The sequence below is a fragment of the Heterodontus francisci genome, chromosome 7, assembly GCF_036365525.1.
Source record: "Heterodontus francisci isolate sHetFra1 chromosome 7, sHetFra1.hap1, whole genome shotgun sequence".
In the NCBI taxonomy this organism is placed as follows: Eukaryota; Metazoa; Chordata; class Chondrichthyes; order Heterodontiformes; family Heterodontidae; genus Heterodontus; species Heterodontus francisci.
In genome coordinates this window covers 123,792,792-123,811,053 of record NC_090377.1, presented here as the reverse complement: position 1 = coordinate 123,811,053, position 18,262 = coordinate 123,792,792, and the positions used below count along the sequence as shown (strand labels likewise).

The 18,262-nt window shown below is 44.2% G+C and overlaps 1 protein-coding gene across 6 annotated transcripts in view; it reads right to left on the bottom strand.

Annotated features, from left to right (window-relative positions):
• The window catches only part of LOC137372300 (partitioning defective 3 homolog B-like), a 1,025,472-nt gene that overhangs the window by 78,656 nt on the left and 928,554 nt on the right, over positions 1 to 18,262 (bottom strand). For 2 of the 6 annotated variants that reach the window (XM_068036101.1, XM_068036100.1), the window contains one exon: positions 7,998 to 8,217. The exons of 3 other annotated variants lie outside the window; for them this stretch is intronic. In XM_068036101.1, coding sequence (XP_067892202.1) covers positions 8,169 to 8,217 — 49 coding nt within the window. In that variant the 3' untranslated portion in view covers positions 7,998 to 8,168. Of the gene's footprint in view, positions 1 to 5,459; positions 5,560 to 7,997; positions 8,218 to 18,262 lie in introns of those variants that run through there. One more of the 6 variants, XM_068036099.1, reaches the window with a different exon arrangement.

The window sequence follows — 18,262 nt, the reverse complement described above, 5'->3', positions numbered from 1 at the left end:
CCGCTCAGTGAAGAAGCGAACCTGATGGAAAGCACAGCAGAACAAGCTGTGGCTTTAACTGCAGTAAGAGTGAGACCCAGGAAGCTTACTACGACCAGTGCAGGAAAAGCTAATGGGATTCCTGAAGGCTGTCAGGGTTTTGTGTCTGAAGGGAAAGTAACCCCACACCCCTCGAATGGGGTAAGCAAGCCCATAGTAATTCTCAGGGACACAGGATCTCTTTTACTGGGAAAAGGCCTGAACTTCCCCCAGAGAGTGCAGTGAACACCAAAATGGTGATGAATGGTATTGGAGGTCAGCGTATGCCTGTAACTGTGCACCTGGAATGTGACCTAGCTTCGGAACCAGTGATCATAGGGATTGTCCCTAGTTTGCCTGTGGACGGGGTTGACCTGCTCCTAGATAATGATCTGGCAGGGGTGAAGGTGGTAGCCCACCTAGTAGTGAAAGAAAGATCACAGGAGGTCAGAGAGACAGGGCAGTAGCAGGAGATGGGCAGTGGCAGGGGACAGTCCCCTGCAGTTTCCCTGAATGTGTGGTGGATCAGGCCATGATCAAACCAACTCCCCCAGAGGAGACTGCATTGGCACCGCATGCAGATGACCATGAGATCTGCCTGTCCGAAACTTTCCTTGGAATGTTAGGAGACCAGGGAATGAATTAAATGGATTTTCCCAAGCTGAGGCTCAGTGAGTTGACCTAGTATTGTGAGAGTTAGCACAGGCTGTCCAGTCTGAAAGTGAAGCACAGGGAGTCCCTGATTGCTACTATTTAAAGAATGAGATACTGATGAGGAAATGGAGTTCTCCTCACAGACCTGACAGCAAGGAATGGACAGTAGTTCACCAGTTAGTGGTGCCGCAGAGGTACTGGGGAAAAATATTAAGAAGGGCCCACGAGACTAAAGTGGCTGTACATGCTGGTATACAAAAGACCAAAGCCCGCATAAGACAGCAGTTTGACTGGTCAAACCTCCACAAAGATGTGGAAGAGTACGGCAGGAGTTGCCACATGTGCCAGGTTGAGGGGAAACACCAACCTACAGCGAAACCTGTACCCCTAAATTCTGTACCGGTGTTAGGAGGACCCTCCAGCAGAGGGCTGGTGAACTGTAAGTGACCCCCGCCGAGAATAAAAGAGGACAGGCAGACACACGGCTGGCAAAAGTTTAGAAAGAGAAGGGGAAAAAGTGACCAAGAGGGCAGTTTAAAGGAAGTCCGGGAGGAGTCCCAGATGAAAATCCCTACTGTCCGGTCAGCCAACCCCAGAAAATGTGAAAAGTTAGACCCCGCATCCTCCTATGCAAATGTGGACACTAGAAGCACTCCACCAGAGTTGCTAACAGCATTTACAGGAACCTGCAGAGACCTCTAAGGGGTACAGAAACCGTGAGGGCGATGCTTCACATGGTCGAAGTGCCACAGGAGAGTGCAGTCAAGTCTGCACAAATACCTGCAGGCAGAGGTGTCCCAGAGAACAAAGGGGAGATTAACAAAGAATCTTCCCCCACAGTCAGAGAAAAGGGAACCAGCTATTCCCTGAAGTCAAAAGCCTTTATATGACTCAGCAAAGCACTGAAAGAGAGTTCAGGGTAGACCCACTCACTACTAACTCTCCTGAAAAACAAAAATGACCTCAACAAGAAGCAAGACCCTAGGCAGTCACGGCAATGGGAAAACTGAAGAAAAGCTTCCCCAAAGAACCACATGGTTACTGGGATGCCAAAAAGGGGAAATTAAAGCAGCACTGGCACCAAGAAAAGACAATTTTAATAAGCTTTGGATTCACGAATGAATGGAAATGAATGAGAGAAATGCATGTTTTGCTGTATCTTATATATATATCTCTCTCAACCCTTTTAATGAAATGTGCCTTTTTTTCAAATCGCATTTCATTCCCCTGGGTGTGGAGGTGTCACGCAGGCCCCCACCTGCCAAGAATAAGGCACATTAATTTCGCCACATGGAGATAAAACTTCAAATTGTTGCTGGGAAGAAAAGAGGGCCTATCACAAGGAATTGTCAGGCCCCCAGCCGGAAAGACATTTTTACATACCAGCAGGCAGTGTTGGAACAAAGGAACCAGTCCCTGCTCCCAATACACAGAACAGATGTGGTCAGACCAGTTTCATCACATGACTAACTGGCTGTTGCAGAGTTTTGAACTGAGAGTTTTAAATTGGATGAACAATGTGTATGAAGACAGAAAGCTCCTGGCTCCTGGATTGAGAACAGCTCTCTCCTGTCTGCTCCCATCTCTTTCTCACCAGCTTCGGAATCCATTGAAGACACATGAACCCCCAAGAGAGAAAAATCTCCTACAGTGAACAAGGTTTAAGAAGAATACTGGGCCCCAACGAAAATCAAGAATTACCTATAAGCAAGGACTCTACAGTGAGCTCGAAGAACTGTAACAAACTTTTCAGATATTGCCTCAAACCTTTCCACTTTATCTTTCTTCTGCTCTTTTCTGTCTCTATTTGCATGTGTGTATCGTGTATGCATGCTAGCGTGGGCGCATCATGTATCAGTAGGTATCCAACGAATTAGAATTTAAGTTTAAATAAATTTCACCTTTCTTCTTTAAACCTAAGAAAGCCTGTTGGTGCTTATTTCTTTACCTTATAATTGGAAAGCGGTGAATAAGGATTCACGAAGAAGGAGCTAAAAACACGGTGTGTTTAAAATTAAACCCTGTTACAGTAACACTAACTGAAGGCTGAAACGGCCCCCTAGCCACTTTTCTCACCTGGTCGTAACATCCTCCAATCCTGACATATTTCCCAAGGTCAGGGGTCATTTCCCACATGCAGCAGACACTTGGGTGATTCCCACCAGCATGAGGTAGCATGCCAAGAAAAACATCAGCTGTATAGGGCTGCCAACACTCCGGATTGCCTTGGAATCTCCAGGAATTGAAGGAGGATCTCTTGGGCACTGCTCCGAGAAAAATCCCAGTAGAAAATCATAAGCACATTAAAAAGTATGGTGTGTTATTTTGTTCATTTTGTTTGAACACTTTTATTGATTAGTTATAAAAGTATTGGAGATGGGGGATAAAGTCTAACAGGGCGGGTTGGTTGGAAGCAAGACATCATGTAATGAAATCTCCACGATTACACCCAGCCAGAATTGGCGATTACATAGCAGTTTATGAAACAGGATCACCGCTGAAGTATCAGCGGCAGGAGGAGCAGCGAATCTTCACTGAAAGTATGAACCGTGCAGACAAGGACCATCTCTCCAGGGTTGTGAGGAGACTCTAAATTGTCAGACTGGATATCTGACATCCAGTACTGGATGAGCAGAAAATTCCTCCAATTAAACATTGGGAAGACAAAAGCCATTGTCCTCGGTCCCTGCTACATACTCCATTCCCTAGCCACTGACTCTATCTCTCTCCCCGGCAACTGTCTGAGGCTGCACCGGACTGCTTGCTACCTTGGAGCCATAAGTGACCCAGAGATGAGCTTTCTATCACATATCTGCGCTATTAAGACCACCTATTTCCACCCTCAGCAATATTGCCTGAATTTGCTCCTGCCTCGGTTCATCTGCTGCTGAAACCCTCATCCATGCCTTTGCTACCGATAGACTTGACTATCCCACCGCATGCCTGGCTTGCTTCCCACGCTCTACCCTAGTCCTAATTCGCACCAAATTCCATTCACCCATCATCTCTGTACATACAGACCTGCTGTGGTTCTTGGTTAAGCAATGCCTCGATTTTAAAATTCTCATCCATGTTTTCAAATCCCTCCATGGCCTCGCCTCTCCCTATCGCTGCAATTTCCTCCAGCCCCATGACCCTCTGAGATACCTGCACTCTTCTAATTCTGGCCTCTTGAGCATCCCCGATTTGAATCGCTCCACCATTGGTGGCCCTGTCTTCAGCTGCGTAGACCCTAAGCTCTGGAAATCCCCAATGAACCTCTTTGCCTCCATAACGCTCTTTCCGTCTTTAAGACAGTTCTTAAAACCTGCCTTTGGTCATCTGCCCTAATATATCCTTATGTGACTTGCTCCTGTGAAGTGCCTTGGAGGAAGCGGGGGGGGTGTTTTAACACATTAAAGGTACTATGTAAATACAAGCTGTTGTTGTTGGGTAAAGGGTCTGTGAAATCAGTTGCCTGTTCTTGGTCTCTGTGCTCCTTCAATTCTGACCTCATGTACACCATGAATTTCATCACTTCACCATTGGTGGACCTGCTTTTCATGCCTAGGCCCTAAACTCTGGAATTCCCTCCTTAAACCTCTCCTCCTTTAAGACATTCCATAAAACCTAGCTTTTTGACAAAGTTTTTGGTCACTTGTCCTAATATCTCCTTATGTGGTTCGGTGTCAAATTTGTCTTGTTAACACTCCGATGTAGCACCTTGGGTTGTTGTACTATGTTAATGGAATCAAATAAATACAAGTTGTTGTTGTCATATCTCGCTGCTATTTTATACGAGCGGTAATTTACTTTGCAATGAGTTGCAACCAGCTTTTTAAGATTGAAGAAAGATGCAAGAGGGGCTGGATCGGTGACAAGTTTAACCTAAATTTTAAAATGGAGATGCCTACATTTGTAAGTTTGTTAATTGCATATTAATTGAGTGTTTAATTGTATTCAGGTGATGAGCATTAACTGGGGATTCAATTGTGCACCTATAAATAGGAGCGGACTGAATTTGTGCTTGTTGGGTTTGGAGGTGCGTGCTTGTAATGTGTGTTTCTGTAAATAAAAAATCTTATAAGTGTGTAAAGATTAGGCTCCAGTTCTGGCTGGCTATCTGGAATAGAACAAAGGTTACTGCAAATACTGTGACATATGGGACCAATACTCGGCCTGTTTTTGCATCAGCGTGGGGCCTTGTGATACTCAGTAACTTGGAAAACCGTTGCCAAATTGCTTGTACACTTGTCGCGAAGGTTTCTTCATTACTGTGTCGGTGAGAGAGAGAGAAAATAAGAGAACAGGAGTTCGCACTCCAGCAGACTCTGAGCTGTCAATATCCACACAAAAACATGAGCAGTGACATTAATAAATCAATAGGAACACAGTATATTGAAACTTCTCAGACGAGAGGTCATCAGTCAGGTCCATTAGAGAATGTGAAATTCAGCTCCCATGCCTGATTTGGCAGGCCATGTTTTCATACAGGTCAGATTTTTAAAAATTCTTAATGATTACAGTGAGCAACAGATTTAATTTCCAGTACAAAAAAAATAAATCGTAGACAGGTTCAATACGTGTATCTAATGTTTTAAAAACAGGAAAGCTTTGAAACTTGCAACAAGCTGATCAGCTACTTAGAGACAAATTCACCCTTTGCCGACCCTTTAGCAGTACTGTTTTAAGGCACCATTTGTACAAGTGTGACCTGCCCTATCTATCCTGAAGTTACATTAGAATTTAAAAGTCTTTATTTAGAACAGTTCTGAAATCGCACTCTCAAACTAGAGGTAACCCCTTACCTGCCTCTGGGCTGCCATTGGAGTCTGGGACAGTGGTTAGTCGGGCAGATATAGAAATAGAGAGGATGGTTCCAATTATGGGGCAGTCCAAAACTCGGGGCTATAAATATAAGACAGTCACAATTAAATCCAATAAAGAATTCAGGAGCAACTTCTTTATCCAGAGATCGGTGAGAATTTGGAATTCGCTACCACATGGAGTAGTTGCGGCAGATAGCACAGATGCAAAAAAGGGGAAGCTGGATAAGCACGAGGGAGAAAGGAACAGAAAGATATGCTAATAGGGTTAGATGAAGAGAGGTGGGAGGAGGCTTGTGCAGAGCATAAACACCAGCATAGACCAGTGGGGCTGAATGGCCTGTTTCTGTGCTGTAAATTCTGTATAATTCTATGGTGACTTTAGAATGCTCTGTGGGTTGGGATTATTGAAGGCATATATTGTAAAAGATTTCTGTTCACAATTTAACATGGTGGTTTTATGGAGTTAGATTCATGGTAATACGAACAGAACCCAGTAAAGTTGTACTGAAGTTCTTATAGTTACTTCATTTTCCGCTTTTAAATTATTCCCCACCCTTCTTGGGGAAATTATTTTCTGCTCAAAAAGCAGAACAACAGTAAAAAAGAAAGATTTGCATTTACACAGCACCTTTGATGACCACAGGCTATCCGAAAGGGATTTACAGACAATGAAGTACGTTTCAAGTGCAATTGTTGTTGTAATGTATGAAACGCCACAGACAATTTGCACATAAAGTCCCACAAATGGCGGTGATGTAATAATGATCAGAAAATCGGTTCTTAGGTGTTGATTGAGGGTTCAAATATTGGTCAGGATGTCCATCTGAGGGGGCAGATTGGGCCTTGTTTTAATGTCTCATCCGAAAGATGGCATCTCCGACAGTGCAACACTCTCTCAGTACTGCAGAGGCCTAGTTTATGCGCTCCAAGTTTCTGGAGTGGGAATTGAACCCAAACCTTCTGACTCAGAGATGAGAGCGCTACAGGAAAGAAGGGGCTACCAGGACTTGTGCAGACATGGCCAGAGTGTGGCTGCTCTTTCCTTCACTTTCCCCCATAATGGCCTGGGTAAGAGAAGGTACTTATACAGCAGGTAGGAGTGAATGAACCTGTAAGAGCTAACATACAAATACAGCATATTGAAGCTCTGACGCACTGTGCCACCGCACTGTGATTGAAGAGCTTGTTTAGAACCCTGTTATAGACTAGAATTGTGAAAGAGAAGGATTTAAAAAAATAAATGGATTATTTTCTATCATGTCTGGGGGAGGACTGAAGAACTGCACATACAGTCTCAAATATAGATTAAGATGGCATATCATGTCATGCATATTGATTATACAAAGAGTTGCAACTTTGACGGTGCAGTGACCCTTGTGATGCTCATTTGAATGTATAATCCATTTACACATAATGTGAAGGCTATCTAACCCATTTAAACCCACTTAACTGCATACTGGATAATGGGATGGGCAAAACACAGCTGATGCCAGATGCACCAGACTGTGTAATCCTAAGAAATGCACAGTGCAATCTAAATGTGATCACCATAAGGGACAAGGGCATTAGAAATTTCAAATCTTGGCATTGCAATTCTTATTAAAAAATATCATTCCACTTAATTATTGATGAACTTACAAAATGTAATCAAGTATGAAAAGACCATCAAGTCACTCCTTTTCTCCTCTTCCTCCATCTCAAACCGTGGCCTTGTCTTTATCGAATGCAAATGTTTACAGGAAATTAGCATTTCTCTGTTATATACTCTAACTTTGTCTACAAGGCAGGGATAAGGCCACTGGGGGCCTTGCTGTACTATGTGCCATTAGATAAACCATTGATTTGCACTGCCCTCTCTTTTAAACGATCATGTGGAGAAAGATTAATCAAAATGAAAGATCACATTTCTACAAATGGAGTAATCTACAGCAAGGCTGCCGTGGCAGATTTACTATAAAAAAAAAGCTGTATTTTAAAATTCAAACATTCCCCTTTCAGGTAAAACAGACCATTAAATCAAATAACTCCCTGGCAGCCACATATGGTCCTTTGGCTATCCATACCAATGGAGGTGTCAGCCATGGCTCACAGGTAGAGGCTGTAGGTTCAAGATCCACTCCAGAGACTTGCGTGCATAATCCAGGCTGACACTCCAGTGCAGTACCAAGGGAGTGCAGCACTGTCGTGTCCTATGAATAGGACTTTACACTGAGGTCCCAAACAAGCTTCTTTACTGCCAGACCCTAGACCTGACTAAGGATACCAAGCTCCACAGGACATCCCTGGCTGTAGTCGTCAGTCAACTGGAGGAGCTCAGAGCAGGTCAACTGTTCGAACAATACAAACCATTTGAGCAGGACAACCACTGATACAAACCAAACACTCAGGACATAAATTTAGACTGTTGGATTACTGTGCACAAAGCATCATCTTTGTTCAACATAAATATATTTTTTAAAACATGCATCAGTATATGTCGCTCATAAAATATCACAAGTGAAGAAGCATAGCTGATTTTTGAAATTGTCTTTAATGTACGTGTAATGAAAATGTTACTGCCTGCTTTAAATGTGGATGTTTTAACTTGTGCGGACTGTAGACCCGCCACTCCCAAAGAACACCACGCTTGTCAATGCAATGGGCCAGCTCTGTTTCCACTTCCAAATTGGTCCAACCATTGTTCTGTGGTCAATTGTCTTCACTGTACCATATTACCATGGCGAAATCAGTTATATGCCTAGAAGTCAAGGGTTCAAATTAGTTTCACAGTCTTGATTACTGCTGTTGCTCACTGCTTTTTTTCCCCAAACTCCTCAAATGTATGTTCAGATTTTTTTTTTGGTTTGGTTTGGCTTGCAAATGAAGCTTGCAGTATTTTAGCTCAACTAAATTTCTCGGTCTTAGGGAACTGGGCATTGGTCGGCCGAATATCAATTATCTTGAGATGCACAAGTAGATTATTTAGAGCTGGGATTTGAAGTTCAGCCTTAAAAATAGCCAGCAGGTTAAACAGCACAGGAATGTTGCAACAAAAATCCCATGCAGCTAAGTGCTTGGTTTAAGTTTACATTCCATACGCATCCACTATATTCATTTGTGACGGATCACATTGATACCTTAAGTGGGCAAGCAAAGCTGGGTGTATTCGTTGAAAAGAAAGACTTGTATTTATACAGTGCATATCATGACCTCAGGACCCAGAAAGTGCTTTACAGCCAATTAAGTACTTTTTGATAAATAAAAGCAAAATACTGCAGATGCTGGAAATCTGAAATAAAAACAAGAAATGCTGGAACCACTCAGCAGGTCTGGCAGCATCTGTGGAAAGAGAAGCAGAGTTAACGTTTCGGGTCAATGACCCTTCATCGGAACTGACAAATATTAGAAAAGTCACAGGTTATAAGCAAGTGAGGTGGGGGTGGGGCAAGAGATAACAAAGGAGGTCTAGATTGGACCAAGCCACATAGCTGACCAAAAGATCATGGAGCAAAGGCAAACAATATGTTAATGGTGTGTTGAAAGACAAAGCATTAGTACAGATTAGGTGTAAATACACTGAATATTGAACAGCAGCAAGTGCAAACCTGAAAAAAAAACAGTGGGTAAGCAAACTGAACAAACTAAGATGAAATGAAATAAATGCAAAAAAAAATGATTGTAAAAAATGTAAAAAAAGACTTTTTGAATTGCAGTCACTATTGTAATGGAAATGCAGCAGCCAATTTGAGCAAAACAAGATCCCACAAACGGCAATGTGATAATGAGCAGAAAATTTGCTTCTTTTTCTAGTGATAATGGTTGAGGGATAAACATTGACTAGGCCAGTGGAGAGAATTCCCCAGTCTTCTTTGAAAGAATGCCATGGGATCTTTTACACCCACCCGAGAGGGCAGACAGAGCCTCGGTTTAACATTTCACCTGAAAGACGCCACCTCCAACAGTGCAGCACTCCCACAGTATTGAAATGGAAAGTCAGCCTACATTTTATGATCTAAAACAAAAGCAAAATACTGCAGATGCTGGAAATCTGAAATAAAAACAAAAAGTGCTGGAAAATACTCAGTAGGTCTGGCAGCATCTGTGGAGAGAGAAACAGAGTTAACGTTTCAGGTCAGTGACCTTTCATCATCTGACTGACCTGAAATGTTAACTCTGCTTCTTTCTCCACAGATGCTGCCAGATCTGCTGAGTATTTTCCAGCACTTTTTGTTTTTATTACATTTTATGATCGATTCTCTGGAGTGGGACTTGAATCCACAGCCTTCTGAGTCAGATGAGAGTGCTACCCACTAAGCCATGGCTGACAAATTTGTTATTCCTGTGTCACTACTGGCCAAAATATTCTCTGTAGAGCCCAAAAATCACAATGTAATTCAACTTTTTGGCTGAATCCTTGAAGGAGGCTGTCTTGCTCTATTTGGCTTGATGTCACATAGAGAATAACAACGCATTTTATTACCTTATAAGGCATTTTAAAAAAAGAAGTCTCAAGTGTGTGGACGCTCCCATTCCCACACCCATTTCACCGACGTCCCAATCTCACACCCACATCACCGACACCTCAATCTCACATCCTCTTCACCAATGCCCCAATCTCCCACACACTGCAGTGATGCCCCAATCTCCCACCCACTTCACCACCACCTCAATCTCACATCCTCTTCACCGATGCCCCAATCTCCCACCCTCTCCACCGACACCCCAATTTCCCACCCTCTTCACCGATACCCCAATCTCCCACCCTCTTCACCGACACCCCAATTTCCCACCCTCTTCACCGACACCCCAATCTCCCACCCTCTTCACCGACACCCCAATCTCCCACCCTCTTCACCGACACCCCAATCTCCCACCCTCTTCACCGACACCCCAATCTCCCACCCTCTTCACCGACACCCCAATCTCCCACCCTCTTCACCGACACCCCAATCTCCCACCCTCTTCACCGACACCCCAATCTCCCACCCTCTTCACCGACAACCCAATGTCCGACCCTCTTCACCAACACCCCTATCTCCCACCCTCTTCACTGATGCCCAATCTCAGCCTCACCACTGAAGCGCCCAATCTCATACCCACTTCACTGATGCTCCAATCTTACACCCTCTTCACCGACGCCCCCAATTTCACACCCGCTGGAGGTAGTGAGTGGCATAGTGGGCTAGGACAATTTTCTACCAGCCTTGGAACTGATTTGAAACTGGCTCTGAAAGATGGGATAAAAATTTCTTCCACCTCTATTGACCACAAAGGTTCTATGTGAGATTATTTTTGCTAGCCTTAATATAGTTCCTCACAGCTGCTAGCGCAGAGCACAGAAAATTGCCTATTCTTAGCACAATTTGGCAATGGGTTGCAGTCCATTCAGAGAAAAAGACTTGCATTTATATTGTGCCTTTCATGACCTCAGGATGTTCGAAACTACTTTTCAGCTAATTATAAATACTTTTGAAGCACCGTTACTGGTACAACGTAGTAGCACGGCAGCCAATTTGCACACAGAGAGGTCCCAAAAACAACAATGTGATAATAACAAATTATTCTGTTTGAGTGATGTTGGCTGAATGACAACTATTCAGGACACTGGGGTGAACTGCCTTATTCTTCTTTGAAATAGTGATGGGATCTTTTACACTCATCTGAAGGGGCAGACGAGGCTTTGGTTTAATAAAAACAAGAAATGCTGGAACCACTCAGCAGGTCTGGCAGCATCTGTGGAAAGAGAAGCAGAGTTAACGTTTCAGGTCAGTGACCCTTCTTCGGAACACTTTGGTTTAACATCTGATCAGAAAGTTGTTAACTCTGACAATGCAGCACTCCCTCAGTACTGCACTTGAGTGACAGCCTATTTTATGTGATCTTCTGTGAACCCCCAACCTTCCTGACTCAGAGGTAAGAGTGCTACCACTGAACCACAGCTGATACCTTAGGGAAGTAAACTTCCGTAGACCTGTTTGAATTATTACTTATCCATGTTTATTTCAATTCTCCCACTACTCCTGAAGGCAGAAATTCATGCTGGAGTAGTGCTATTGGGGCAGCAGGACAGTTCTAGTGCCTCACCCAAGTGTCCGCTCTTGTGTAGGCCTGAATGGTGACTGTCAGGGACGTACTGGTTGTGGAGGGACATCGCACCTGTGGTGGAGCAAGTGAATACTTGAGATGGTAAATGGGGTGCCAATCAAGAAGGCTGCTTTTTCCTAGATGGTGTCAAGCTTCTGGATGTTGTTGAAGCTGCAGTCACTTTGGCAAGTAGAGAGTATTCCATCAGACTCCTGAATTGTGCCTTATAGATGGTGCAAAGGCTTTGGGGAGTCATGAAGCAAGTCACTTGCCTCAGAATATTCAGCCTCTGACCTGTTTTTGTAGCCAAAGTATTTACGTGGCTGATCCAGGTAAGATACTGGTCAATGGTCATCCCGAGGATGTCGATGGTGTGGGATTCAGCGATGGTCATGACGTTAGGAAGGTGGTTGGACACTCTACCGGGGGATAAGGAACCAAAGTCAGTAAAAAGAGTTAAGCTACTGATCATCCAAGATCCAACTGAATGGCGGGACAGGCTCAAGGAGCTGAAATCTTGTTCCTAATAAGACCATGGCTGATCTAAGACCATTTGGCAAGCACCTTGGGGGTTTTAAGCACCTATGGGACAGTTGCCTGAATGAGTCAGCAGATTCTACAAAGAAATAAGAAATAAAATCAGTGGTCAATCTGAACAGTACTTAATTGGTACCCACCTGCTAAGTATTTAGGGATCAAGCAAGATGTTCACAACCAGGTTTTTTTCATACAAACCCAATCCAGCCAATTACCACTCCATCAGTCTACTCTCAATCATCAGCCGAGCAGTTCCAGTACAGCCATAACTCTGGCATCTACCCAGCAATCAGGTATGTCCTGTCCACTATAAGCAGAACAAATCCAATCCTGCCAACTACCGCCCTAGAAGTCTATTCTTGATCAACAGCAAAGTGATGGAAGGGGTTGTCGACAGTGCTATCAAGCAGTACTTGCTCAGCAATAACCTGCTCACTGATGGTCAGTTTGGGTTCCGCCAGGGCCACTCAGCTCCTGACCTCATTACAGCCTTGGTTCAAACATAGGCATCAGAACTGAACTCCAGAGGTGAGATGAGAGTGACTGTGATTGACATCACGGCAGCATCTGACAGAGTATGGCATCAAGGAGCCCTAGCAAAACTGGAGTCGATGGGAATCAAGGGGAAATTGCTTCATTGGTTGCAGTCATACTAAGAACAAAGGAGATGGTTGTGGTTGTTGGAAGTCAATCATCTCAGTCCCAGGACATTACTGCAGGAGTTCCTCAGGGTAATGTCCTAGGCCCAACCATCTTCAGCTGCTTCATCAATGCCCTTGCCTCCACCATAACGTCAGAAGTGCGGATGCTCGCTGATGATTGCACAATGCTCAGCATCTTTCACGACTCATCAGATACTGAAGCACTCTGTGTCCAGATGCAGCAAGACCTGGACAACATCGAGGCTTGTCAGATAAGTGGCAAGTAACATTTGTGCACACAAGTGCCAGGCAATGACCATCTCAAACAAGAGAGAATCTAACCATCTGTCCTTGACGTTTAATGGCATTACCATCGCTGAATCCCCCACTATCAACATCCTGGGGGTTACTATTGACCAGATACTTAACTTGCCCAGCTACAAGAGCAGGACAGAGGCTAGGAATTCTGCGGCGAGTAACTCAACTCCTATCTCCCCAATATAAAAGCAAAATACTGCGGATGCTGGAAATCTGAAATAAAAACAAGAAATGCTGGAACCACTCAGCAGGTCTGGCAGCATCTGTGGAAAGAGAAGCAGAGTTAACGTTTTGGGTCAGTGACCCTTCTTCGGAACCCCAATCGCCCCAATGCCTGCCTCACAGGCATCTAAAAAGCACAAGTCAGGAGTGTGATGGGATACTTTCCACTCGCCTGGATGGGTGCAGCTCCAACAACACTCAAGAAGCTCGATAACATCCAGTACAAAGCAGCCCGCTTGATTGGCACCTGATCCACCATCTTAAACATTCACTCCCTTCACCACTGACGCACAGTGGCAGCAGTGTGTACCATCTACAAGTTGCACTGCAGAAACTCACCAAGGCTTCTTCAACAGCACCTTCCAAACCTGCGCCCTCTACCATCTAGAAGGCCAAGGGCAGCAAATGCATGGGAACACCACCACCTGCAAGTTCTCGTCGAAGCCAAACACCATCCTGACTTGGAATTATATCGCTTTTCCTTCACTGTTGCTGAGTCAAAATCCTGGAACTCCCTTCCTAACAGCACTGTGGGTGTACCTAGACCACAAGGACTGATTCGGTTCAGGAAATCAACTCACCATCACCCTCCGAAGGGCAATTAGGGATGGGCAATACATCCCATGAAAGAATTAGAAAAAATGATGGAAAATGTTGTCAACAGTGCTATCAAGGGGCATTTACTCATGAATAACCGGCTTACCAATGCTCAGTTTGGGTTCCACCTGGCCTACTTGGCTCCAGACCTCATTACAGCTGTGGTCCAAAAGTGGACAAAACAGCTGAATCGAGAGGTGAGGTGAGAGCGATTACACTTGACATCAAGGCATCACTTGACCAAGTGTGGCTTCAAGGAGCTCGAGTAACATTAAGGTCAATGGGAATCAGGAAAAAATCTCTCCAGTAGCTGGAGTTATACCTAGCATAAAAGAAGACAGTCGTGGTGGTGGAGGCCAATCATCTCAGCCCAGGACATCGCTGCAGGAGTTCCTCAGGGAGAAGTCCTAGGCCCAACCATCTTCAGCTGCTTCATCAAGGACCGTTCCTCCATCATAAGTTCGAATGTGGGATGTTTGCTGATGATTGCAAAATGTTCCATTTGCAACTCCTCAGATACTGAAGCAGTCCGTTCTCACATGCAGTAGGGCCTGGACAACATTCAGGCTTGGGCTGATAAGTGACAAGTAACATTCATGCCACACAAGTGTAAGGCAATGGCCATCTCCAATAACAAGAGAATCTTGTTTTATTAACAAGAGAATCTAACCATCTCTCCTTGACATTCAATAGCATTTCTATTGCTGAATCCCCCTGGAGGGTTACCATCGACCAGAAACTTAACTGGATCAGCCACATAAAATACTGTGGGTAACATGAACAGGGCAGTTGCTTGGTATTCTGCAGCAAATAACTCATCTCCTGACTCCCCAAAGCCTTGCCACCATCTACAAGGCACAAGTCAGGAGTGTGATGGAATACTCTCCACTTGATTGGATGTGCAGCATCAACAGCACTCAAGAAGCTCGACATAATTCAAGTCAAAGCAGCCCACTTGATCGGCTTCCAATCCATCACCTTGAACATTCAGTCCCTCCATCACTGGCTCACAGTGGCAGTAGTGTGTACCATCTACAAGATGCACTGCAGCAACTCACCAAGGCTCCTTCAACAGAACCTTCCAAACCTGCGAACTCCACTGCCTAGCAGAACAAGGACTGCAGATGCAAGGGAACATCAGCACCTGCCAGTTTTCCTCCAAGTTACACACCGTTCTGACTTGAAAATGTATAACTTTTTTTTCATTGTCGCTGGGACAAAATCCTGGAACCCCCTCCCTAACAGCATTTTGGGTGTACCTTCACCACATGGACTGCAGTGGTTCAAGGAGGTGGCTCACTACCACCTTCTCAAGGGCAATTAGGGATGGACAATAAATGCTGGCCTTGTCAGCGACAGCCACATCCTATGAATGAATCAAAAGAACTCCATTCAAACCGGCTGACGGTGGAAACTAAACCCACACCATTGTAGCTGCATGACTAAACAAACTGGACAGAATTAATGAATAACTGATGCTATTACCTCCCAAGAAATCGGCTCAGGTGATCGCGCTATAACATCGCACGATACTTGTTAACCCCTCAGATGGTGAACTTGATAACATGCCAGATACCTACAGCATAAAGGCAGCTGCTGTGGAATACCTACTGCTGGAGACAAAAAGAAAATGAGAGGGGAACTACCACCAATTTGACACTGCACATTGCCAAAGATAAAATGGATGTGATGGAGCAATGTGAAGGCAATATAATCCTTCGCATTGCAAACCATTTGGGCTTCGCTCTAATGATCTATGGCATCAGGGAATCGCTGCTCAAGATTACTGCCGAGTAATCGCTTCCAGATATCTTCTCCTTCCTGAAACTTTGAATTGTGCTACTCTTCACCATCAGCACTTTTTAAACAATGAAACCATTGTAAAGAATTAAGACAATGAACAATTTAAGAAAAGACTGTCACTCTGCCAAACAGCAACCCTGTCCAAGTGCGAAGTAGTGCACTGCACAGGAATCTATCCACTTGTGGCACATAACCTAAAAGCAGCATCCGTCTGAGAATTGGCCAAGACACCAGGGAGAACGCCCCTGCTCTTCTTCAAAATAGTGGCATTGGATCATATACATCCACCCAAGGGGGTAGGTGGAGCCTTGGTTTAACATTTTATCTGAAAGATGCCACCTCCGACAGTGCAGTACTCCCTCAGCACTGGCAGTGCCAGTCTAGATTAACTCAGGCTTCTGCGGTGGGACCTGGTCTGTTTTTTTATTTACGTAAATGCAAGTCCTGATGATATCATGAGAGCATCTCAGCTAAAGAAGCTAATGTGCGCAGCGGTGGACAGCAGCTGGAGAATTGCAGTCACTAACCTGGGGTTGCATCAATGATTGTGCTAACTTAACTATACACATGTTAAGTCATATCCCTTGCAAGACCAGGATGACACATTCCTTCCAGCCATTCCAGTAGTTGCCAGCTCTGACTCAGTTGGTAGCACTCTTGCCTAGGATTCGAATTATTGTGGGTTCAAGTCCCATTCTAGAGGCTTAAGCACAAAAATCTAGGCTGATGTTCCAGGACAGTGCTGAGAGTGTGTTGCACTGTCGGAGATGCCATCTTTCGGATGAGATGTTAAACTGAGGCCCTGCCTGGTCTCTAAGGTGAACGTAAAGATCCCATGGTACTATTTCAATGAAGATCAGGGAGCTCTCTCCGGTGTCCTGGTCAATACTTATCCTCTTACTAAAAAAAAAAATTACCTCACTGGTGCTTGTGGGAACTTGTGGTGCGCAAACTAGCAGTTGTGTTTCCTGCAATATGACAGTGATTACACTTCAAAATAACTTCATTGTCTGTAAAGCACTTTGGAACATCCTGAGGTTGTGAAGGGTCTATAGAATTATAAAGCTTTCTTTTAACACAGATGCAATGTAGTGCAATGTATATTTATACATATTCCAAAAACGATGCTGCACTTCATACAGGGTTCAATCTGACCAGCCTCTTCATCCTCTACACAAAACCCTACTAATGGGGATGTCAAATCTGTCTGAATGGCCCCTCTGTGAAAAAGAAAAAAAAATTAAATTCACTTGTAATTCCTATGTACAAGTGGCCCAGCTCCATGCGTAGCACTTGGATTATAATAAGAATTTAGTCGGCATGTACTTCCCTTCTCTCTCATCCCTTCCCCCAGATAGGGTTGCCAACTCTGGTTGGACAGATTCCTGGAGGGTTCATCATATTACCTCCTACCTCTCACTGCCCTGCCCCCACACTCCCATCATTTGTCGCCCGACATGTCCAGCCTCGTAGTGCACCACCTTCCTACACCAATTGGAAAGTGAATAGATTCTTCATTACGCGATTAGATGGTTCTTCACCTTTTGCCACCACGCCCAGTATTTTTTATAACTAGTAAACAAAAGTGTTCAAAGAAAATTAAAAAATAATTTTTCCTTATGGTTTTTCTGCTGGATCTTTGCTCGCAGAGGTGTCCTGGAGATTAGTTTCCAATTCCTGCAGAATCCAGGGCAATGCTGGAGAGTTGACAAACCTACACCCAGTGGAATATACTGAAACAATTAATGCCAGTCCACAGCGAAGGCCCTTTCAGCCTGTGCCAGTTCAAAGAAAGAAAGGAGCTGGCACTCATATCACACCTCATCATTGCTCTCAGAACCCAAAGTCCCAGTGTTTCACACACAATGAATCATTTTGAGGTACAGTCACTGTTGTTAGGTATGAGTGCATATGCACAGAAAATGCCCCACAAGCAGCACTGAGGTGAACAGCCAGTTAATCCTTTTACCTGGGCTTCAGGATCTAAGTGGCATGTGGGTAATGTGTGTGCCAGAAATGTAAACATCTATTTTAAGAACACATTCTAATCACAGACAAAGGGAGAAAAAAAATGAGATATCCCAGACACCCGGCGGTAACTATAAATTGGTCAAGGTTCATTTCTCCCTTCCTGACACCACGCAGAACAACATGAATGGTCAGAGGGCTCTCAGAATCTAGCAATGCTTGGCACAACACACTTCCTGGTTTTAAATCTGAATAGGCCCTCTATTCACACCTACAATAAATAAATAACCACTGAACATATATTCTTTGAACATGTGACAGGAATATGTAAGTGAGCATAATTTTCTAGGGTCCCTCATTCCTTCACTCCCACCCAAAGAATAACAACTGGTAAAGCTCGAGCTGAGCACTTGTGAAAACTATTGTGAGTTTCCAAAAGGTGTTAATGCTCATTACTACACGAGAAAGGAATGCTGAATGTTAGGTCAAAACAAATTATGGATTTTAGAAACTGATATTTTGCGTTTTTGGTAAACTTCCAATTTCTGCAAGTGCCATTTCATAATCAGTGAGTTAGCAAGGCATGTTAGGTATCAGCTGTGGCTCAGTGGGTAACGCTTTCACCTCTCTTCA